This window comes from Macaca nemestrina, chromosome 20, assembly GCF_043159975.1.
Source record: "Macaca nemestrina isolate mMacNem1 chromosome 20, mMacNem.hap1, whole genome shotgun sequence".
In the NCBI taxonomy this organism is placed as follows: domain Eukaryota; kingdom Metazoa; phylum Chordata; class Mammalia; order Primates; family Cercopithecidae; genus Macaca; species Macaca nemestrina.
Genome location: NC_092144.1, coordinates 60,515,278 through 60,538,905, shown reverse-complemented (window position 1 = coordinate 60,538,905; position 23,628 = coordinate 60,515,278). Strand labels below are relative to the sequence as shown.

The 23,628-nt window shown below is 58.4% G+C and overlaps 1 protein-coding gene across 5 annotated transcripts in view; it reads right to left on the bottom strand.

Moving 5' to 3' along the window:
* LOC105497158 (DNA polymerase delta catalytic subunit) overlaps positions 1-23,628 on the bottom strand; it is a 45,106-nt gene that overhangs the window by 1,029 nt on the left and 20,449 nt on the right. Inside the window, exons 12-29 of one of the 5 annotated variants that reach the window (XM_011767989.2) lie at positions 23,057-23,248; positions 22,816-22,904; positions 21,033-21,149; positions 20,697-20,810; positions 20,266-20,413; positions 16,261-16,356; positions 15,900-16,037; positions 14,817-14,992; positions 12,164-12,331; positions 11,927-12,029; positions 11,213-11,345; positions 11,018-11,131; positions 10,643-10,695; positions 10,471-10,568; positions 7,767-7,794; positions 5,208-5,280; positions 4,716-4,930; positions 3,990-4,140 (exon numbers count right to left, since the gene is read on the bottom strand). In XM_011767989.2, coding sequence (XP_011766291.1) covers positions 3,990-4,140; positions 4,716-4,930; positions 5,208-5,280; positions 7,767-7,794; positions 10,471-10,568; positions 10,643-10,695; positions 11,018-11,131; positions 11,213-11,345; positions 11,927-12,029; positions 12,164-12,331; positions 14,817-14,992; positions 15,900-16,037; positions 16,261-16,356; positions 20,266-20,413; positions 20,697-20,810; positions 21,033-21,149; positions 22,816-22,904; positions 23,057-23,248 — 2,206 coding nt within the window. Of the gene's footprint in view, positions 1-3,989; positions 4,141-4,715; positions 4,931-5,207; positions 5,281-7,766; positions 7,795-8,744; positions 8,859-9,715; positions 9,889-10,470; positions 10,569-10,642; positions 10,696-11,017; positions 11,132-11,212; positions 11,346-11,926; positions 12,030-12,163; positions 12,332-14,816; positions 14,993-15,899; positions 16,038-16,260; positions 16,357-20,265; positions 20,414-20,696; positions 20,811-21,032; positions 21,150-22,815; positions 22,905-23,056; positions 23,249-23,628 lie in introns of those variants that run through there. The other 4 variants (XM_011767985.3, XM_011767986.3, XM_024797688.2 and 1 more) reach the window with 4 other exon arrangements.

Genomic DNA, 23,628 nt, shown 5'->3' with positions numbered 1-23,628 from the left:
CGAGACTTCCGCCCCGGCCTCCATCTCCTGGATCTGAGAAGTGGGGTGAGGAAGTGGCTGTTACATACTCCTGGCTCTGCGCCCCTCACCACGGGGGCAAATCACTCCCCCTGCCCGAAGCTGTCCTCCCCAGGCCCCCTCCGGAGTTCTGTGCTTTAATGTTCGAGATTTACATCTGTCCTGCCTTGTGCCTTGCGGCCAGCACGTAATATTCCCTATTTGTTGAGCTAGTGGATGAAAGAGTTTGTGAAATGGGTTGACAGCGCTGCTCAAAGGATTATAACGGAGAGGAAAACAGATCTGGAGGCAGTTGCATTGGCCTGGCTATCTCTCCTGCTTCTGGTCTCCCAGCCTCTCAGCTCAAACCGGGACAGGGTCCCGGGAGAGGCCAGGGCACCTGACTCCTGGGCTCCTAGGCTTTTCTTTGTTTTTGAGACGGAGTCTTGCTCTGTGGCCCAGGCTGGAGTGCAATGGCTCAGTCTCGGCTCACTGCAGCCTCTGCCTCCAGGGTTCAAGCAATTCTCCTGCCTCAGCCTCCCGAGTAGTTGGGACTACAGACATGCGCCACTACTCCCAGCTTATTTTTATATTTTTAGTAGAGACAGGGTTTCTGTTGGCCAGGCTGGTCTCGAACTCCTGGCCTCGGGTGATCCGCCCACCTCGGCCTCCCAAAATGCTGGGATTACAGGTGTGAGCCTCTGCGCCCGGCCAATAACTGGGAGTTTCAGAGCAGGGCACTGGCTACAAGAATCCCATCTCTGCCATTTTACAGCAGTGTGACCTTGGGGTGGTGACATAGTGACATTTTTAAAATTTTTTTTTTCAAGGCAGGGTCTCGTTCTGTCACCCAGGTTGGAGTACAGAGGAGCAATCACAGCTCACTGCAGCCTCGACCTCCTGGGCCTAAGCAATCCTCCTGCCCCAGCCTCCCCAGTAGCTGGGACTACAGGTATGCATCATCAGGCTTGGCTAATTGTTTTATTTTCTGTAGAGATGGTGTCTTACTATGCTGCCCAGGCTGGTCTTGAACTCCTGGCCTCAGGTGATCCTCCCACCTCGGCCTCTGAAAATGCTGGGATTACAGGTATGAACCACTGCACCTGATTGAATTCTTATAATTTTAGGCTGCCTCGACATTCATTTAAAATATAAGTTGGAGGCTGGGTGCAGTGGGCCATGCCTGTGATCCCAGCACTTTGGAAGGCTGAGGTGGGCGGATCACTTGAGGTCAGGAGTTCGAGACCAGCCTGGCCAACATGATGAAACCCCGTTTCTACTAAAAACACAAAAATTAGCTGGGTGTGGTGGCTTATGCCTGTAATCCCAGCTACTAAGATTACAGTAGCTGAGTCAACAAGCTACTGTAAGCTAGTGCAATGGTATGATCTCAGCTCACTGCAACCTCTGCCTCCTGGGCTCAAGCGATTCTCCTGCCTCAGCCTCCCAAAGTGCTGGGATTATAGGCATGAGCCATCGTGCCTGGCCTGAACCCACCAATTAAAACCCCCCTCAGGAAACCTGTTTGGTTGACACCTTGGACCCAATAAAGGCATCAGTCCACTGATCCCTCTCTCTCTCCCTCCCTGCCTGCACTCCCTGACCTGTGTGTGTGTGTGTGTCTGTGTGTGTGTGTGTGTGTGTGTGGCCTCCAGGCATGCCATGTATGCCCCAGGACCTATAAGCAATAAAATAATTTATTTCCGGCTGGGTGTGGTGGCTCATGCCTGTAACTTCAGCACTTTGGAAGACTGAGGTGGGAAGATAACATAGGCTCAGGAGTTGGAGATCAGCCGGGGCAACATAGCGAGACCTCACCTCTACAAAAATCTAAAAAACTAGTCAGGTGTGGTGGTGTATGCCTGTGGTCCTAGCTACTCAGGAGGCTGAGGCAGGAGGATCGATTGAGCCCAGGAGTTTAAGGCAGTAGTGAGCCTAGATTGCGCCACTGTACTTCAGCCTGGGTGACAGATGGAGACCCTGTCTCAAATAAATAAATAAAAATAAATAAAATCTTTATTTCCATCTTATGTCTTCCCTAGTCATTGGAGAGATCCTCTCCATCTTAAATGTCCTAAGTTAAAACAGGTGACTTAACCTCTTTGAGCTGAAGTCTCCTCAGCCACAAATGAGGCTGTGTGGCCAGGCACAGTGGCTCATGCCTGTAATCCCAGCACTTTGTGAGGCCAAGACGGATGGATCACCTGAAGTCAGGAGCTCAAGACCAGGCTGGCCAACATGGAGAAACCCCATCTGTACTAAAAATACAAAATTCAGCTGGGCGTGGTGTGATCCCAGCTACTCCAGAGGCTGAGGCAGGAGGATTGCTTGAACCCAGCAGGTGGAGGTTACAGTGGGCTGAGATCGTGTCACTGCACTCCAGCCTGGGTGACAGAGCGAGACTCTGTCTCAAAAAATAAATTAATTAAATTTTTTTTTTAATGAGGCTGTGGTTTTGTTTGTTTGTTTTTGAGACGGAGTCTTGCTCTATCACCCAGGCTGGAGTGCAGTGGTGCAATCTCGGCTCACTGCAACCTTTGCCTCCTGGGTTCCAGCAATTCTGCCACCTCAGCCTCCTGAGTAGCTGGGATTACAGGCACGTACCACCATGCTCCACTAATTTTTTTTTTTTTTTTAGATGGAGTCTCACTCTGTCACCAGGCTGGACTTCAGTGGTGAGATCTCGGCTCACTGCAACCTCTGCCTCCTGGGTTCAAGCGATTCTTCTGCCTCAGCCTCCCGAGTAGCTGGGACTACAGGTGCGCACCACCACGCCCAACTAATTTTTGTAGTTTTAGTAGATGTGAGGTTTCACCATGTTGGCCAGGATGGTCTCAATCTCTTGACCTCATGATCCACCCGCCTCAGCCTCTCAAAGTGCTGGGATTAAAGGCGTGAGCCACCGCGCCCGGCCTAATTTTTGTATTTTTAGTAGAGACGGGGTTTTGCCATGTTGGCCAGGCTGGTCTCGAACTCCTGACCTCAGGTCCTGCCCCACTCAGCCTCCCAAAGTGTTGGGATTACAGGCGTGAGCCACCACACCCAGCCTGTGTGTTGATTTTTACAATCCACTGTGGAGCCTGTAGGGCCAGGTGCTTTGCAAGGTGCTTTACAATTATGAGCTCATTTAATCTCTGTCATAACCCCGTGAGATAGGGACGATGACAATGATGCTCACTTTATAGATGAGAAAGCGAGGCCCGGCCGGGCGCGGTGGCTCAAGCCTGTAATCCCAGCACTTTGGGAGGCCGAGACGGGCGGATCACAAGGTCAGGAGATCGAGATCATCCTGGCGAACACGGCGAAACCCCGTCTCTACTAAAAACACAAAAAAATTAGCCGGGCGAGGTGGCGGCGCCTGTGGTCCCAGCTACTCGGGAGGCTGAGGCAGGAGAATGGCGGGAACCCGGGAGGCGGAGCTTGCAGTGAGCTGAGATCCGGCCACTGCACTCCAGCCTGGGTGACAGAGCGAGACTCCGTCTCAAAAAAAAAAAAAAAAAAAAAAAAAAAAAAAAAAAAAAAAAAAAGAAAGCGAGGCCCAGGCACAGAAAGTAAGGAATGATCTCAGCTTTCTTGGGGTTGAGCATAAAGGATGTTGGGCACATGGGCAGGGCAAGGGTTGAAGCGTTGGGGGTTGACAGTGTTATTACTTCCATAGCTGTGGTGTCAGGAATGATGGGGAAGAGGTCGACTTATTGAAGTGCTTACTCTGTGCCTGGCACTGCTGTCCCATTTACACTTATTATCCCATCTAATCCTCCCAACGACCTCAGGAGGGTAGACACTATCACCTCCATCCCCATCGCACAGACAGGAAACCTGGGCACAGAGAGGTAGAGGCACTTACGCAAGGTCACACAGCCAGCAGATGGTGTGGATCTGGAGTTGCCTGGAGTGCTGGCATATATGTAGAGGCCCAGGAAGCCATGGTGCTCTCAGCCCCCCAACCATCTCCAGCTGGCATCTCCCCCACCCCAGCCACTCCCGCATACCTGCCTCGGATCCCTTCCCCTCGGGGCCAGCCACGAGGGCCTCATCCGACTCGCTGTCCGAGACCTCCAGGGCAGGGCTGTCCAGCGGTAAGTCTTCCTCCTCTGATAGCACGGGGCTGGGGTACGGGGCATATGCCGGGGAAACCAGGGTCTGCGGAAGGTCAGGGTCACTTGCATGTCCAGGGACCCCTTGTCTCCCTCCACTTCCTCCTCTCAGGCCAAGGCGGTGGCCCTCCTGGCTCTGGTCTCCCTCTTTGTTGACAGCGTGGACTCTGGCCTTTGTTCAGATCACCACACTGTGGCCAGGGGACACCTGAGGCACCTCCTTAAAGCTGGTCCAACACAGGTAATGTGAGGCTGCCCTGTCCCTGGCTTCCCGTCACTACCTCTCTTGACTCACTTGTTCAGAGGGGCAACAACAGAACGTAACCTGGGAGGCTGCTGCAGGGGTTACTATGTGCAGTCTCCGTGCGGTGCCTGGCACCCAGCACACCTCAGCCAAATGACTGAGCTTGAGTTTTATTTTCTTTTCTTTCTTTTTTTTTTTTTTTGAGACAGGATCTTGCTCTGTTGCCCAGGCTGGAGTGCAGTGGCATGATCTCCGCTCACCACAGCCTCGACCTTCTGGGCTCAAACAATCCTCCTCCCACCTCAGCCTCTCAAGTAGCTGGGATTACACACCACACCTGCTTTGGGCTTGATTTCAACTGTCCCCTTACCACTCACCTGGCTGGTGAAGTCCTCCGTGGGGTATGCAGGGAGGCCAGGCCCTGGGGCCTCCAGGCTGGGGGCCAGTTCGAGGTTCCCTGCAGGGCTGTAGGTGGGGGGTCCATAGCAGAGCTGGGCAGCCTGGGAGTGGCTAAAAGCGGCTGCTGCTGGGTCAAAGGCTTCATAGGGGGCGGCTGGGACAGGTGGGGCCACAGTCCAGTCCCATAGGGAGTCTGGGGGAGGGGCACTGAGTCAGAAGCTGGGAGCTCTGAGGGAGGCCTCCTCCCAGTCGAAGCCCCCAGCACAGAGAGGCCATTGTAGTCTGTGCAAATCTCTGACCCCAGGATTTGCATGGGGGAGCGGATGGGTGGGAGAGGAAAGGGGAGGAGGGCTACAGGCCCAGGCCATCTTTATCCTGTTGTGCTAGGTGATGACCTCCCCTGGGCCTCAGCTCCCCCATCTGTGAAATGGGCCCCAGGCCAGGAAGGGTACTGGGCTGGGGTCACTCACCAGGAGCCCCCTCTGAGTCAGGGTAGCTGGAATGCTTGCAGCTGTCCAGGTCATAGAAGACGCCATCTGGGTACTGGTAGGGGGTGCAGGAGGGAAGAGGGGTCATCCCAGGCCTTGGGGACTCCCAACCCCCACCCTGAACCCTTGGGGAGACTCCAGCACAGACAGGGGAGAGAAGAGGGGACGCTGGAGAGATTAGAGCAATAAAGAGACAGAGACTAGGCATCAGAGACAGGGACAAAGAGACAGAAATACAGAGAGTAGAGACACAACCCAACAGGGACACACAGCAGCCAGCTCCTGCTAAGACGGTGGGCTCCCAAGAACCCCGACCCCTCACTGGCACACAGTCAGCACATCAGGGCACCTGGAGAAGGGGTGGAAGACGTTTCCCAGCCTTGCCTGCCTGGGGGCTCTGGAGGTGAAGGGCAAGGGGAAATGGAAGTGTTTCGCTTAACAGAAGCAGGGGTCAGTGCTTTTTAAATACACCTCCAGGCCGGGCGTGGTGGCTCACGCCTATCATCCCAACACTTTGGGAGGCTGAGGCGGGCAGATCACCTGAGGTCAGGAGTTCGAGACCAGTCTAGCCAACACGGTGAAATCCCATCTCTACTAAAAATACAAAAATTAGCCAGGTGCAGTGGCTTACGCCTGTAATCCCAGCACTTTGGGAGGCTGAGGCCAGCGAATCACCTGAGGTCAGGAGTTCGAGACCAGCCTGCTCAACATGGTGAAGCCCCATCTCTACTGAAAATGTAAAACTTAGCTGGATGTGGTGGCAGGTGCCTGTAATCCCAGCTACTCTGGAAGCCGAGGCAGGAGAATTGCTTGAACTTGAGACGTGGAGGTTGCAGTGAGCTGAGATTGCACCATTGCACTCCAGCCTGGGTGACAGAGTGAGACTTTGTCTCAAAAAATAAATAGGCCGGGTACAGTGGCTCACGCCTGTAATGCCAGCACTTTGGGAGGCCAAGGCAGGCAGATCTTGAGGTCAGGAGATTGATACCAGCCTGGCCAACATGGTGTTTTGTATTTTGTAAAAATACAAAAATTAGCCAGGCATAGTGGTGCACACCTGTAGTCCCAGTTACTCGGGAGGCTGAGGTAGGAGAACTGCTTGAACCCAGGAGGTGGAGGTTGCAGTGAACCGAGATCATGCCACTGTACTGCAGCCTGGCGACAGAGCAAGACTGTCTCAATAAATAAATAAATAAATAAATAAATAAATAAACCTCCATATGTTGATTTGCCCCAAGAATCATGTGTTGTTGCTTCAAGAACTCGAGTCTAGGAAAAACTAAAGCTAGATCCACACCATGCCTAGGACCTGGCAGTCTCACTCCTTGGCATTTAATCAAGAGAACTGAAAATGGATGTGCACAAAATAGCCTTGTTCCAGAATCATCCCAGCAGCTTTATTATGAGTCTCCAACTGGAAACAGCCCAGGCGTCATCAGCAGGAGAAGGGATAAACAAACTGTGGTGTGGGCTGATCATAGAGTACGATACAGCAAGGAAAAAGGACAAACACTGACACACATTTCATGTTGAGTGAGGGAAGCCAGACCCCAAAAGGGACATGCTGTATGACTCACTTTACATAAAATTCAAAAGCAGGCAGCCAGGTGTGGTGATCCACACCTGTAATCCCAGCAATTGGGAGGCTAAGGTGGGAGGATCACTTGAGCTCAGGAGTTTGAAACCAGCCTGGATAACATGGTGAAACCCTGTCTCTACTAAAAATACAAAAATTAGCCAGGCGTGGTGGCGCGTGCCTGTAATCCCAGCTACTTGGGAGGCTGAGGCAGGAGAATTGCTTGAACCTGGGAGGTGAAGGTTGCAGTGAGCCAAGACGGTGCCACTGCACTCCAGCCTGGGTGACAGAGTGAGACTCCAAAAAAAAAAAAAAAAAAAAAAAGAGCAGGCAAAACAAATTACAACTTGGTGGCGGAAAACATTAGAGAAAGTTATTGACTGAGAAGGGACAGGAAGGAATATTTCAGAGATGGAAATGTTCAGCATCTTGATCTGGCTTGTGGCTACACGGTGTATAGATAATGCAAAAACTCACTGAAGTGTCCACACGATTTGTCACTTTACTGACTTGTTAGTTACACTTCAATTAAAACAAACAAACAAACAAACAAAAAAACATGACTGGGGTGTGAATGTGGAGGGGCATGAACAGGGGGTTTCTTTCAAGCACATCAGACTGGGTTGTGGGTTCAAGGGTGTTGGGTATAGTATTCCGTGTCTGAACTATTACAGAATACAATTTTTAAAACTATGAACAAACAAGAAGGAAAGGAACATGAAAATACATCTGCTGAATGTGGGATGGGAGAGAGAGACGCAAAGCCACAAGGAAGTGGATTCAGGCTGAGAGAGGGAGAGAGACATCAAAAATACGGATGGGGGTGGCAGGAGATACCAAGGGGGAGCTCAGAAACAAAGTGACAGGAAGACGCGGGAGGGGAAACTGAGGAAGGAAGCAAATGACTTGTCTGAGGGAGGTCACCATGGGCCACCTCTCCCTGGCTCCCAGGGGCCCCAACTCACCAGACAGCTGAAGTGTGGCCCGTCGAGCCTGGAGGGGAGAGACACAGGGGCATGCTGAGGCTGCCTCCAGCCACCTGAGTCTCAAAGTGGTTGGGGGCTGACGGGGAGGCGGCAGCAGCTGTGACCACCACAGCCCTGTGTGAGGGACCAGCCCCACCACATTCACCGGACTCCCCCACTACCCCCTGCTGGGACAGGAAGTGGGGGGGTGGGGGGGGAGGCAAATGTCCCCCTCCTCCCCAGGATTTGCATAGACACCCTAGTGGGGAGGGGCAGGGAAAGTGAGGGAGAGAAAGTCCCGGAAAGGAGGTGTGGGGATGGAGAGGGGGCCTGGGTCAAGTGCGGCCTTGGTGGCGAGTCAGTTAAATGAGTCCAGCTTGGACCAGAGGAGAGGGATGGAGAGATGTCTGGGTGGAGAGGGGGAAACCCAGAGGAGTCTCAGATGAGGAGGTTCCAGGAGAGGTGGGACAGGGAGAAAGGTGTGCAAAGGGACATTCACACACGGAGGCAGGGAGGATTCCTGGAGCCCCAGATGGAGGGTGAGGCAGAAGGAGACCGAAAGGCAGGGAGAGCGAGAACTGGAGACAGAGACACAGAGACAGGCGGAGACAGAGAGCAACAGGCAGAACGCTGAGAGCCAGGAGATGCCAGATACAGAGCGAACAGATACGGGAACTCGGGGAGAGGGGAAGAGTCATGGATGGACAGAGTGAGAGCCATGGAGGACGCCCGCAGGAGGGCACGCTAGCAAGTGTCCCGAGGAAATGAGATCTGTGGGGAACAGGAAGGACAGGGACTGGGGGGATGGAGGAGAGTCCCAGCAAGGGCATGCTAGCAAGTGTCCTGGGGCAGTGAGACCCCTCCCTCCACTCCCACCCACCTGCCCTGAGGAACAGAGACCCCTGCCCATGGGTAAGGCCCCACGGAGGGGCAGTGCAGGTGGCGACCCCGGGTGTAGGTTTGGGGGCCCTCACTTACTGTGCAGCCTCCAGGGCGAGCATGGTGGTGCCGGGCAGGCTGTTTGCCGCCCGCTGCAGCCGCCAACCCTATTTATATCTTGGCCCAGCCCCTACGGGGGGAGGAGGGTGCCCGCTGTCCACAAGCTCGGCCCTCCTCAAAAATCCCCTCAGGGAGGGGGTCAGGGGAGGGGGCTGGATTGCACAACCCCTTTGTCACGTGGCAGGGAGGGCGGGCCAGAGGCTGTCTGGATTTGGGGATCCCCGTGGGGCTGGGTTTGGGGGGCTGACCTTGAGGGCTGGAGATGGGACAGGAGCTGGATTTGGGGGAATCCTGAGAGTCAGGGAAGGGCTGGGGTTCACTGAGGAGGAGAATCAGGAAACAGAGGATCTGGACCCAGGAGCTGAATTCCAGCAGCGGCAGGCTGGGGGCCCGAGGGGCGAGCACAAGGCTCTCCCGGGGGGGATGTGTGAGGTGACGGGAGGGCTGAGGGTGTCTGAGGGCATTTAGAGGCTGCGGGGATAGAGATGGGAGTCGCTGGGGGGAAACCCAGACCCAAAGCCCATTGCCAGGACCTTGACGTGGAAACATCGTGGGTGTGTGGCCCGGCGGGGGGCGAGGGGGGGTCCTCTTGGCCGTGCTGGGGAGTGGAAGCCCCGGTGAGCCTGGGGCTGCCCCAAGGCCTGGAGGAAACAGGTCAGCACCTGGAGGGCGGGGCAGCCACCAGGGTCCCCAGGGTCATCACCAGGGAGGGCTGGGCCGGGACCAGACACCTGGGGGTCCTAAGCAGGGCAGAGAAGCGCCGGGATAGGTGTCATTCAGGGCCAGGGAGGACACACACAGGCTTGGCCCACACGAACCAGGCAGCACAGGCGGGAGCCCAGGGGGCTTCTGCTGAGGATGAGGTGCAGTGGGGGCCTCAGGAGGGTCCCAGCCAGGACCAGGGCTTATGAAACCAGACCTTGTGCCCCCAGAGACCACAAAGCACCATGTAGCAAAAGTCCAGAACTTTATTAATTGTCCCTGGCCCCGCCCCCGCCCCATGGGATGCTTGCAGGGTCACCAGGCCTCGGGGCCAGGGGGCCCAAAGCGCCGCAGGAGCTGCTCCTGGTCCTCCAGGTCCTTCCGCACCTTCTTGCGCATGTAGAAAATGGGGCAGTCCCGGCTGCGGGTGGGGGCGGGGGCGAAGGCGGGGGCAGGGGCAGGGGCAGGGTCAGGACCGGCCAAGGCCCAGTGCCCAGCCTGGGAGAGGGGTGGGGGCTGTTCCCAGGACTTTGGCCCCCGCCTGCTGCCCAGCCCACCCGCCCCCTCCCGCAGCGGCTGTTTGCTCAGCAGGCACGGGGGGGAGCCGATAACGGCGGGTGCCTGGCGAGGTGCAGGGCCACGGCTGGCCGTATATCACCTGTCACCTGTCGTGGGAACCCACCCCGCCTACCCGTTCCCTGGGGAAAGCCCGGCCCCGCCCTGGGGAGGGGGCCAGGCTGGCTGGGTGTGTCATGAGGACAGCCATTTCCCGGGCAACAGTGGGTGCCGGGCCCTGCCCCTCAGCACCTACCCCCCTCTGGGGGGCTGGGATGGGCCCATTTTTCAGGCAAGGACACTGAGGCTCAGGAGAGCTCACAGCTGGAAGGGGATGGGCTGGGAGGATGCTCAGGAGAGGCCTTGGAGTCAGAGGTTGGGTCAACAATCCACAGGCCTGGGAGCTGGGAAGGGGCGGGGCAGCCCAGGGTCGGGACATGGCGCACACCTGGTGCAGATGACATCCTCGTGCAGGCTGCCCTGGCAGCGCTGGCACTGCGTCCAGAGGCGTGAGAAGCGCTCCTCCAGGGCATTCAGATGGGATACCTGGGGATGGCAGTGGCTGAGCAGGGCACCCCGGCCTCCCCACCTGGCCCCTCCTCACCTCCCGGCCCTCTCACCTCCTTCTGATACAGCTCAGACTCCCGGGGCTGGCAGAACTCACACACGGCTCCTGGGGAAGGCGGGTCAGCACCGAGTGCTGGGGCCAAGCCAGGAACTGGGCCACCCCATCCCTGCCCACTGCCAATCCCAGCTTCTGAAAGTCCCCAGAGGCTGGAGAACAACGGAGCGAGTGTGCTGGGAAAACTCCCCTGGGGAACTCCCAGGGTGGGGGCCAAGGACCCTCTGTGGGGGGTGGAGAGAGGGGCCACCTGCCCAAGGGCCCTGGGTCTACTGGGTGGCAGTGCCAGCCCCTGGGGTGGGTGTCTAGGACCTGGGGTGATGGCAGAGGCAGGCTGAGGGCCAGTGGGGGCCCAGTGGACAGGACCACTCACCCTGGTGGTTGAGCACTGTGCGGCAGCCGATGCAGCAGTTGCGGCGTTTGGCGAAGGCCAGGAGGCCGCCAACCTTGCCCGTGAGCACCGTTTTGCAGCGCGTGTGGTCCCCCCCTGCAGGAGAGGAGGCAGGTGGTGGGCCGGTGCCCCCCCCTGCACCCCCAGGGTGCCCCCAGTCCCCCGGTGCCCCCGTACGCAGTAGCACAGCCTCGGCACGGCCCTCGCCCAGGATGGGCTCAAAGATGCGCAGGAGGGGCTTGGCCAGCTGCTGCTCCAGGTAGTACTGCGTGTCGATAGGCAGGCTGTGCTCCAGCACGAACAGTGGGTCCTGTGGCCACACAGCAGTCACACCCAGGCAGCCCAGGGTAAGGGTGCCGGGGCGGACACGGGGGAACAATGGCATGGGGTGGTCATGGGGTGTAGGGCCTAGGCCTGCCTATGGGCTGTGACATGGGGGTCCTGGGTCTGGGATGGGGTTGGAGGTCATGAAGGAGTCTCTGGGTCACAGAGTCTGTGGGGCCCTCAGGTCACCAAGGAAGGGTCGGAGTTCACAAGGGGAAGCAAGGATGAGGAAGGGGTCAGGAGGTCAGAGGTCATGGGGCTAAGATGTGGGTTACGGGGGGTGGGGGTAGAGCGGGAGGATTATGAATCCAAGGGAACCCCTGGCTGAGGAGCTGTGTGCACAGGGGAGGGACTAGGGCCCCCTTCCATAGGGGAGCAAGGGAGGGGTCAGAATAGAGGGGGGGCCTCCAGAAGGGGCCCAGGCCACGCCTAGGCTGCCATGGGGGGTGGTTCTCAGGGCCCCACAGGGCATGGGAGGCCCCGCCCTTCACGCAGGCCCGCCCATCTCGGAAAGCAGAAGTGAGAGCGAGGGGGCTGGGCGGGAGCGGGCAGCCAGGTGGGCCTGACCTCCGACTTCATGTAGGCGGCCACACCCTTGGCGGCACTGATGATCACGTAGGGGACGCGGTCGCCCAGGCTGGGCGCACTCCCGGGGTCCCGCTTCCTCATCCTGCGTGGAGACGGGGTGGTGGGTGGGTGAGGGCAGGTGGGTGGCGGGGGTGGGGGTGGGGGCGTAGGAAGTGGGCCCAGCTGGCAGGAAGGAGGGGGCTATTTCTAGCCGGGCCGCCCGCCCCGTGGCAGGACCTCTCGGCCAGCTCCACGTGGGCCTGCTTGCCAGCGTAGTCGGAGGCCGCTCGGGTCAGCTCCTTGGTGATGACCAGCTGGGAGATATCGATGCGGTTGCACAGCAGGTCCGAGATGACATCCTGTGCATGGGCCACCGCGCCCTCGGGGTCTCTGTGGGACAGCAAGCTGCACAGTGTCACCAAAAGGCACTGAGGGCCAGGCTGGTGCCTCCACAGGTCTCAGGACTGGGGACCAGGATGAGCACTTAGGGCTGAGGCTCAGGGCAAAGAGGAGCCCTTCCTACCACAGGCTGTAGAGTGGCAGAGGCAGGGCCTGAACCCACAGCTGCCCAAGCCAACTCTTTCCACTGCTTCACCACTGAGGAAGAGCTGGGCCTGACACCTGTGTTCCCAGGGGAGGAGGGGCCGGGGGCCTGGGCTCCTGGGTCTGAGGGAGGGGCCGGGGGCCTGGACTCCTGGGTCTGAGGGAGGAGGCGCTGGGGCCTGGACTCCTGGGTCTGAGGGAGGAGGCGCTGGGGCCTGGACTCCTGGGTCTGAGGGAGGAAGGGCCGGGGGCCTGGGCTCCTGGGTCTGAGGGAGGAGGGAGGAGGGGCCGGGGGCCTGGACTCCTGGGTCTGAGGGAGGAGGGGCCGGGGGCCTGGACTCCTGGGTCTGAGGGAGGGGCTGGGGGCCTGGACTCCTGGGTCTGAGGGAGGAGGGGCCGGGGGCCTGGACTCCTGGGTCTGAGGGAGGAAGGGCCGGGGGCCTGGACTCCTGGGTCTGAGGGAGGAGGGGCTGGGGGTCTGGACTCCTGGGTCTGAGGGAGGAAGGGCTGGGGGCCTGGACTCCTGGGTCTGAGGGAGGAGGGGCCGGGGGCCTGGGCTCCTGGGTCTGAGGGAGGAGGGGCCGGGGGCCTGGGCTCCTGGGTCTGAGGGAGGAGGCGCTGGGGCCTGGACTCCTGGGTCTGAGGGAGGAGGGGCCGGGGGCCTGGACTCCTGGGTCTGAGGGAGGAAGGGCTGGGGGCCTGGACTCCTGGGTCTGAGGGAGGAGGGGCTGGGCCTGGACTCCTGGGTCTGAGGGAGGAGGGGCCGGGGGCCTGGGCTCCTGGGTCTGAGGGAGGAGGCGCTGGGGCCTGGACTCCTGGGTCTGAGGGAGGAGGGGCTGGGGGTCTGGACTCCTGGGTCTGAGGGAGGAGGGGCTGGGCCTGGACTCCTGGGTCTGAGGGAGGAGGGGCCGGGGGCCTGGACTCCTGGGTCTGAGGGAGGAGGGGCCGGGGGCCTGGGCTCCTGGGTCTGAGGGAGGAAGGGCCGGGGGCCTGGACTCCTGGGTCTGAGGGAGGAGGGGCCGGGGGCCTGGACTCCTGGGTCTGAGGGAGGAGGGGCCGGGGGCCTGGACTCCTGGGTCTGAGGGAGGAGGGGCCGGGGGCCTGGACTCCTGGGTCTGAGGGAGGAGGGGCTGGGCCTGGGCTCCTGGGTCTGAGGGAGGAAGGGCCGGGGGCCTGGACTCCTGGGTCTGAGGGAGGAAGGGCCGGGGGCCTGGACTCCTGGGTCTGAGGGAGGAGGGAGGAGGGGCCGGGGGCCTGGACTCCTGGGTCTGAGGGAGGGGCTGGGGGCCTGGACTCCTGGGTCTGAGGGAGGGGCTGGGGGCCTGGACTCCTGGGTCTGAGGGAGGGGCTGGGGGCCTGGACTCCTGGGTCTGAGGGAGGAGGGGCCGGGGGCCTGGACTCCTGGGTCTGAGGGAGGGGCTGGGGGCCTGGACTCCTGGGTCTGAGGGAGGAGGCGCCGGGGCCTGGACTCCTGGGTCTGAGGGAGGAGGCGCCGGGGCCTGGACTCCTGGGTCTGAGGGAGGAGGGGCTGGGGGCCTGGACTCCTGGGTCTGAGGGAGGAGGGGGCTGGGGGCCTGGACTCCTGGGTCTGGGGGAGGAAGGGCTGGGGGCCTGGACTCCTGGGTCTGAGGGAGGAGGGGCTGGGCCTGGACTCCTGGGTCTGAGGGAGGAGGGGCTGGGCCTGGACTCCTGGGTCTGAGGGAGGAGGGGCTGGGCCTGGACTCCTGGGTCTGAGGGAGGAGGGGCTGGGGGTCTGGACTCCTGGGTCTGAGGGAGGAAGGGGCTGGGGGCCTGGACTCCTGGGTCTGGGGGAGGAAGGGCTGGGGGCCTGGACTCCTGGGTCTGAGGGAGGAGGGGGCTGGGGGCCTGGACTCCTGGGTCTGAGGGAGGAGGGGCTGGGGGTCTGGACTCCTGGGTCTGAGGGAGGAAGGGGCTGAGGCCCAGACCCCTAAGTCTGAGGGAGGAAGGGGCTGAGGCCCAGACCCCTAAGTCTGAGGGAAGAGGGGGCTGAGGCCCAGACCCCTAAGTCTGAGGGAAGAGGGGGCTGAGGCCCAGACCCCTAAGTCTGAGGGAAGAGGGGGCTGGGGCCCGGACCCCTAAGTCTGAGGGAGGAGGGGGCTGGGGCCCGGACCCCTAAGTCTGAGGGAGGAGGGGGCTGGGGCCCGGACCCCTAAGTCTGAGGGAGGAGGGGGCTGGGGCCCGGACCCCTAAGTCTGAGGGAGGAGGGGGCTGGGGCCCGGACCCCTAAGTCTGAGGGAGGAGGGGGCTGGGGCCCGGACCCCTAAGTCTGAGGGAGGAGGGGGCTGGGGCCCGGACCCCTAAGTCTGAGGGAGGAGGCCCCACCCACCGGTCGATGAGCAGGCGGCGCAGTGAGGCAGTGACCAGGTTGGCCACGAGGGGGCAGTTGTCCCTGCGCACGGCCTCCAGGCCCTTGCAGTCCATGCGGTCATGGGTGTCGGGCCGGGAGGAGAAGAGCAGGCCCGCGTAGCGCTTCTTGCTGATAAGCAGGTATGGGAAGTAGACCTGGGAGAAAGCCGCAGCCGAGACCCCTGAGCTTGCGGAGGCCAAGCCCCAATCCCAAGACTCCCCCCAGAAACTGAAGGCAGACAGGGTCCCAGATGCAGGAGGACACGGGAGCCACACCCAGAACCTGACGGGATGGGCCCTGAGACACCGCATGTGGCTGGAAGTGGCTCCTGAGGCCCCTTGGCATGCCAGGGCCCCCCATACCAGAGACCCCAATCTGAAACAGAGATGGGGATAAATCCAGATAGTCCCTAAAACATGAGATCCAGACAGGGGAGTCGATGAAGCATCCCATGAAAGAGAGGAGAAACTACGGCTGGGTGAGCCCTGAGGCAGAGACCTTCCCACTCTGCGAGGCTCCAAGGCCTGGCACGAGAGAGCGTTAAACCATGGGGAAAAAGTACAGTGTGAGAATTGGGCGTGGCGGCTCAGGAGGCCAAGGTAGGAGGATCGCCAGAGCCCAGGAGTTTGAGGCTGCAGTGAGCTGTGAACTTGCCACTGCACTCCAGCCTGGGCGACAGAGCGAGACCCAGTCTCTTCAAAAGAAAATATGGTGCAAGGATTCCTGGGACCAAGTGTGCCGCACCCCGAGGGCTGGGGCAATGGTGCACAGATCCAAGATGCACCCCCATCAGGGTCCCTGCGTGGAGGGCAGCTCCACATCTGACAGGTATTGGGAAACCTCAAAACCAGGGACACCGTGACAGGGCTTTCAGAGAACAGATGCCATCCAGTATAACAAAGCCCAAGGCCTCGGAGGCTTCCAAAACCAAGGCCCCAACCTTAGGAGAATCTAAGCAGCAAAATCCCTTCACACTGAGGCTTATGTGAACCCAAAGAATGGGATGCCCTAAGTACCCTGATGAAGGAACCTAAATGCAGAGCCCCTGACCCAGCCACGCACCTTCTCAAACTCGAGCCGGATGGGCGACGGGAAGTGACCTGACACCCAGTCTGCGGCCTCTCGCCCCAGGGCCATCGCCTCAGCCACCGAGGACACGCCGAATCGGCACATGACGGAGTCGGTGTCACCATACACAACCTATGGGGGGCGGGGATGTGTGTGTGTGAGAAGCAGGGTCCCTTCTGTCAACCACGTGTGTGTTTGGGGGTTGGGTGGCTAATGCCAATGGGACCCAAGGATGCAACAGGAGAGTGGGCAGGGTGTGACCAGGAGGCACGGGAACAGGGGGGCCCGGCCCCGCTTCCATCCCCACACCTGCCCAGGGCCCATCTCAGGGCAGCAGGGGGGGGCAGCCCCCGACCTTGGCGCTGGTGCTGTAGCCATTCTCCACTGTGTACTTAGACTCCACCAGTTGCTTGGTTTTCTCAATCATCTGACGTCCGAACCCCGTGACGCTCTGTCGGGGAGAGAATCGTGTGGAGTGAAGCCCTGGGGGCCATGTGCAGTGAACATGGACCGGTGGGGGAGGGGTCCCACCTCTGCCATTTCCCAGTGGCATGGGCTTATGCACAAGCCGCTCTGCCCCTCCTGGGCCTCAGTTTCCAAATCTGCAAAATGGGATTACGAGGCTGCTCCTCAATGGTCAGGTGGAAAGAACTGGGTTCCCCGGCTCAGAGCTCTGGGCACGCACGAGCAAGTGACTACATCAAAAGCATGCTGGAAAGACGGTGGCCTGAGGAGGTCACTGGCTCAGTGTTTCCCTCACACTGACATTCTGGGCAGCTCTCTGTGGTATAGGACCACTGACATAGCTGGCATCATCCCTGAAAGCCAGCAGTGCCACCCCCATCCCTGTGCCACCAGAACTGGCCCTACCTACACATTGACAAACGCCCCCCAGGGCAGGGCGTGGTACCACCCTGACTAAGAACCATTGAGAAACCCACTGTCTTATTTTAGAATGAAGAAAACTGGCTGGCGCGGTGGCTCACGCCTGTAATCCCAGCCTTTGGGAGGCTGAGGTGGCTGGATCACTTGAGGTCAGGAGTTCAAGATCAGCCTGGGCAACATGCTGGAACCCCATCTCTACTAAAAATACACACACACACACACACACACTCCCCTAAAAAATACTTAAACAACAAAACAAAACAAAAAACAAAAAACCTGAGGCTGGGGGTGGGGACACCAAGGAGAGATGGGTGTGATTCTTCTGTTTTTGTTTGTGTGGATCCAGTCAGGAAATCTGTCTAACTAGAGCATTTTGTCCATTTACATTTAGTATAATTACTGATATGGCTGGGCTTACGTCTACCACTCTACTGTCTGGCTTTTACTTGTTCCACCTGTCTTATGTTCCTTTTTCTTTCCTTTGTAATCTTTTCCTGAAATCATTCAGTATTTTTTTTTAAGAGACTCCTGAAATGATTCAATATTTTTCTTTCTTTTTTTTTTTTTAAGAAACAGGAGGCCAAGCGTGGTGACTCACACCTGTAATCCCAGCACTTTGGAAGGCTGAGGTAGGTGGATCACCTGAGGTCAGGAGTTCAAGACCAGCCTGGCCAACATGGTGAAACCCCATCTCTACTAAAAATACAAAAATTAGCCAGGTGTGGTGGCAGGCACCTGTGATCCCAGCTACTCAGGAGGCTGAGGCAGGAGAATCACTTAAACCTGGGAGGCAGAGGTTGCAGTGAGCCAAGATTGCGCCACTGCACTCTAGCCTGGGCGACAGAGCGAGACTCCATCTCAAAATACACAAACAAAAACTAAAAGAGACAGGGTCTCAACTCTGTCACCCAGAATGGGGTGCAGTGATGCCATCACAGCTCACTGTAACTCAAACTGCTGGGTTCAAGTCATCTTCCCGTCTCAGCCTCCTGAGTAGCTGCAACTCTAGGCATGAGCCACCACCACGCCTGCCTGGTTTTGTTTGGTTGTATTTTTTGTAGAGACAGGGCTTCACTATGTTGCCCAGGCTGGTATCCAACCCCTGGCCTCAAGTGATCCTCCCTCCTCAGTGTCACAAAGTGTTGGGATTACAGGCGTGAACCACTGTGATTCATTATTATTATTATTATTATTATTTTTATTATTTTTTTTTTTTTTGAGACGGAGTCTCGCTGTGTCTCCCAGGCTGGAGTGCAGTGGCGCGATCTCGGCTCACTGCAAGCTCCGCCTCCCGGGTTCACGCCATTCTCCCGCCTCAGCCTCCGAGTAGCTGGGACTACAGGCGCCCGCCACCACGCCTGGCTAGTTTTTTGTATTTTTAGTAGAGACGGGGTTTCACCGTGTTAGCCAGGATGGTCTTGATCTCCTGACCTCGTGATCCGCCCGTCTCGGCCTCCCAAAGTGCTGGGATTACAGGCTTGAGCCACCGCGCCCGGCCTAGCCAGGCTGGTCTTGAACTCCTGACCTCGTGATCCGCCTGCCTTGGCCTCCTAAAGCGCTGGGATTACAGGTGTGAGCCACTGCGCCTGGCCCACTGCATTTTTATTATTCCACCTCTTGCTCCCATAAGCTTGAGAGACAGAAATAAGGAAAGAGGTCAAGAGACAGAAACAGAACAGTGACAGAGGGAAGCAGCTGAGAGAGAAAAGACAGAGACACTGGATTGGTAAGAGGCAGTCCCAGGGGAGGGCCAAACCGTGCTCTCTTGGCCTGGCCTCTGCTTCAGGGCTGGAGCCTGATGTCCACACAGCCACCCCTTTCCACGAAGAGGCTGGGGAGGCAGCTGGGGACTGTGAAAGGCGGAGGGCAGTTGGGGGCATGCAGTGAGCGATTCACTTTGTGCAAAGAAAGGTCTGGCTCTTGCCTGGCTCCTGGAAGTCGAAGCCCCTAGAATATCCTGCCTGATAACATTGTCTCTGTTCCAGCCTGGGCAACATGGCGAGACCCCATCTCTACAAAAAATAACAAAAATAGGTGGTGCGTGCCTGCAGTTCCAGCCACTTGGGAGGCTAAGGTGGGAGGCTCACTTGAGTCCGGGAGGTTGAGGCTGCCATGAGCCGTGACTGTGCCACTGCACTCCAGCCTGGGTGACAGAGTGAGACCGTCTCAAAAAAAAAAAAAAAAAAAGGTGTCTGTGTACCTGGGACTTTGAACCACACCAGGCAGTTGGCACTAACATGGTTTATGGTGAAGCCCTGGGCCATGCAGTATCAGTTTGACCTCTGGGGGTTGCTGAGGGGCCTGGGGATGATGGAGTCACTACGGCCAGTCACAGGGTGCTCCATGCCTACAGGAATGACACCCAAGAAAAACCCTGGACCCCAAAGCTTGGGTGAGAGCCTCGGGTTGGCAATGCTGCATGTGTGTGGCCATGCATCAACGCTAGGAGAAAGGAGGGCCATCCCGTAACTCTACTGGGAGAGCACAACTGGAAGACACGCCTGGTCCCTCTGACACCCTGCCCTGTGCACCTCTTTCCTTTGCTGAGTTTAATCTGTGTCCTTTCGCTGTATTAAATCATAACCATGAGAACCAGCTTTTCTGAGCTCTCTGAGTACTTCTAGTGAATCACTGAACCTGAGTGGTCTTTGGGCCCCAGAACTGCGGGTGGGTGTGTGTGTGCAAAGGCCCCACCCACTGAGAATTCATCTAAGCCTTCCACCCAGAGCCCTGTGAAAACTGACGCAGTGCCCAGCCAGGGAGGGAGTTCCCCGTGGCTAGAGGTAACCAAGCAGAGCGGCACAGCTACTGGCCTGGAATGGGCCAAGACCCAAGTCCCAGTGGAGAAGGCTGGACAGGAAGACCCTTCCGAGGTCCTCAGATGCCAGGAGCTGAGGCACTGACCCCAGCTTGGCAAAGTCTTGGAAACTCAGGCCCTCTGTGCTTTCAAAGAATCTGTTTTTCTGTCCAAGCAGCAGAGCTGCCGTGGGTAGGCAGGCCGGGATGCTGCCGTGAGGACGGTGAATGGCTTCCCTCCCCACGTCCCTTGGCCTCTGCGTGAGTGCTGCCTACTGAGAGTGGTGAGTCCTGCCCAGCCCCATCACTCCCCGCCAAGTCCACACCTCCCGCTTTATCCGGCTGCAAAGCTTGTAGCTCCACTTGTGTCCTGAACACATTTACCACGGACCTGTCAGTGTCCCCACTGGGCTGCGAGCTGACAGGGAAAGGGACTCTCATCCACTGTGTCCCCCTCTGTATCCCCAGGGCACAGAGCCCTGACCAGTGTGTGCTCAGGAGGCATTTGCTGAGTGAATGAATGGACCAATTGCTCAAGCCACGCTGGCATCCTCTCTCTAGAAGGCCAGTGAGTTGGGGTGTCCAGTCCTCTGGATACAGGTCCCCAACATGGAGCCCTGGTCTCCTACACTGGGGGCCCACCTGCCCCCAGTTGCCTGCCAGGGGCCTGAGTGCTCACCTGGGAGATCTCCAGGCATGGCAACTTGCCCACCTGGGCGCCGGTGAAGCCATATACGGAGTTGGCGCTCACCTTCAGCGCCAGCTGCCGTCCATCCAGGACCTGGCGCCGCAGGGGGTCTGTCTCCTTGGCCAGCTCAGCCTTGGCCCTGCGAGGGAACACAGGTAAAGCACACTCAGGTGGCGCCCGGGCGCTGGTCAGGGCTCCTTTCTGGAAGTGGGTGCCATGTACAGTTGGGCGCGTTGTGCACTGCACAGAAGCTTCTGGCCAAGGGGGCGAAAGGAAGCTGCCAGGAGGGGATGCCGTGTGCTAATTCACACACAGCTGTGGGCAGGGTGGCCGGACAGCCCTGGCGTGTCCCAGTGAGGGACAGGGATTGCCCAGAGGCCCCAGCAGGTCTGAGCTCCAAGCAGGGGATCTCCAGGGCTCACCTCTTCCGGGCGCTGAGCAGGTTCTCCAGGATCTGGGGCAGCAGCCCCTTCCGCACTGAGGTCTTCACAAACTCGTCCCCGGTGGGCGTCTTGATGAACTGATCCTCGGTCAGGCTGGGTTGGAAGACGGCGGGGTGACTGCCGGTCACCCTCCTCCTCCAGCCCCACCTCTGCCCTACGGTCCTGGCCTTGGCCATGAGCGCATGCAGGCCCCTCAAGCACCCCTTCACTCCCCACTATCTCTGGGCCTGTGCCTATCTCCCCCCGCCAGACTCAGCCCCTCAAGGGAGGGCCCCGGTGGGCCTCGGGGGACACGTGCTGAATTGGGCACCATACCCCAGTTTCTGCGCAGCCCCGGGCCGCAGGAGCGTGGTGTAGCACAGGTTGTGGGCCATCATGATGGACGGGTACAGCGAGGAGAAGTCCAGGGTGGCGATGGGGACATCGTAGTACCTGGGAGGGGAGCAGCCGCGGCGGGGAGTCAGGGCTAGAAGTTCCCATGCCGCCCCCTGCCCTGTCTTGTGGCCTCACCCTTAAAAAAAAAAAAAAAAAAAAAAAAAAAAATCATTCATTGGCTGGAGCAGTGCTCCCTCCTGTAATCCCAGCACTTTGGGAGGCTGAGGCAGGAGGATCGCTTGAACTCAGGGGTTCCAGACCAGCCTGGGCAACATGGCAAATCCCCATGTCTACAAAAAATTTTTAAAAATTAGCTAGGTGTGGTGGTGCATGCCTGTGGTCCCAGCTACTCAGGGGCCGGAAGCAGGAGGATTGCTTGAGCCTGGGAGGTGGAGTAAGCCAAGATCGTGCCACTGCACTCCACCCTGGGTAACAGAGTGAGACCTTGCCTCAAAAAAATAAAAATAAAAAAATAAAATATATATAAAATGAATTAATCTACTCTTTTATTTTATTTATTTTATTATTATTTTGTTTTTTGGTTTTTTTTTTTTTTTGAGACGGAGTCTCACTCTGTCGCCCAGGCTGGAGTGCAGTGGCCGGATCTCAGTTCACTGCAAGCTCCACCACCGGGTTCACACCATTCTCCTGCCTCAGCCTCCCGAGTAGTTGGGACTACAGGCGCCTGCCACCTCGCTCGGCTAGTTTTTTATATTTTTTTAGTAGAGACGGGGTCTCACCGTGTTAGCCAGGATGGTCTCGATCTCCTGACCTCGTGATCCGCCTGTCTCGGCCTCCCAAAGTGCTGGGATTACAGGCTTGAGCCTACCGCGCCCGGCCTTATTTTATTTTTTTGAGACGGAGTCTCGCTCTGTCACCCAGGCTGGAGTGCAGCAGCGCAATCTTGGCTCACTGCAACCTCCATCTCCCGGGTTCAAGCGATTCTCCTGCCTTAGCCTCCTGAGTAGCTGGGACTACAGGTGTGTGCCACCACGCCCAGCTAATTTTTGTATTTTTAGTAGAAATGGGGTTTCACCGTGTTAGCCAGGATGGTCTCAATCTCCTGGCTTTGTGATCCACCCACCTCAGCCTCCCAAAGTGCTGGGATTACAGGTGTGAGCCACCATGCCCGGCCTATTAATTTTAGGGCCAGGGTCTTGCTCTGTCATCCAGGCTGAAGGGCAGTGGCGCAATCACCGCTCACTGCAGCCTCCACCTCCCAGGCTCATCATCCTCCCAGCTTAGCCTCCCAAGTAGCTGGGATTATAGGCATGCACCACCAGGCCTGGCTCTTTTTTTTTTTTTTTGAGACAGAGTCATTCTGTCGCCCAGGCTGGAGTGCAGTGGCACGATTTCGGCTCACTGCAAACTCCACCTCCCAGGTTCACACCATTCTCCTGCCTCAGCCTCCAGAGTAGCTGGTATTACAGGCGCCTGCCACCACGCCCGGCTAATTTTTTTGTATTTTTAGTAGAGACAGGGTTTCATAGTGTTAGGATGGTCTTGATCTCCTGACCTCGTGATCCGCCCGCCTCGGCCTCCCAAAGTGTGGGAATTACAGGCGTGAGCCACCGTGGGCCTGGCTCATTTAAAAAAATTTTTTGTGGGGCAGGGATCTCACTATGTTGCCCTGGCTGTTCTCAAACTCTTGAGCTCAAGTGATCCTCCCACCTCAGCCTCCTAGAGATTACAGGTACAAACTGCACCCAGCCTGGGGCCTCACCCTTTGAGGGGCTCGATGACAGTGGCTCCCGTGTAGTCCTCACCGCCCTCCGACCTCACCACGGGCATCAGCAGCCCCTCGTGCATGGCCTGGGAGGGGAGAAGGTGGAAAACGGAGTGGGTATAGGTGGGGCCGTGAGGATTGGGAGCGGGGAGAAAAAGTGCATCCAGGATGCCATCGCCGGGAGGGGACCAGAGACGTGCCTGGTGGGGAGTGGTGAGGACAGGTCTCGGCTACTGACCTGCCGCAATAGCTGGGATACGACCTTGACCTGCTGACCACGGCTGAGCAGGTAGCTGAGGGGCACGCCAGTGACCCTCGCCATCTCCACGGCGTTCACCAGCACCATGAGCCGCTCCAGCAGCCGCAGCGGCAGATAGGCGTCCTTCAGGCAGTATACGGCCAGGCGGCGGCGGGTCTGGTCGTTCCCATTCTGGGGATGGGCACAGATGGGGTCAGGGACCAGGAGTTGGAGGTGGGAGGCGGCGCAGGAGGATGAAGTGGGGGTCAGGGTGAGGTAGCCTGGAGAGGGCCTGGGAGGGCCGGGCAGGGGCAGCCTCCAAGCTATCAAGGTCTGGGTGGGGATGGAGGTAGTGTTGGGGGTCAGGGAGTCCACAGGGTCAGAGGGAGGAGGAGGGAGCAGCCTGAAGACCATTGTGGACCTGTGATCAGGCCTGGAAAGTGGAGCCAAGGTCATAGTAACAGGTTACAGGAGTGGAGAGAAATCTGGGGTCTGAGGTCAGAAAAAGGTGGGTGGCAGGTAAGGTCACAGGTCATAACAGCGGGTCAAAAAGTGAAGTCAGACGTGGGGGT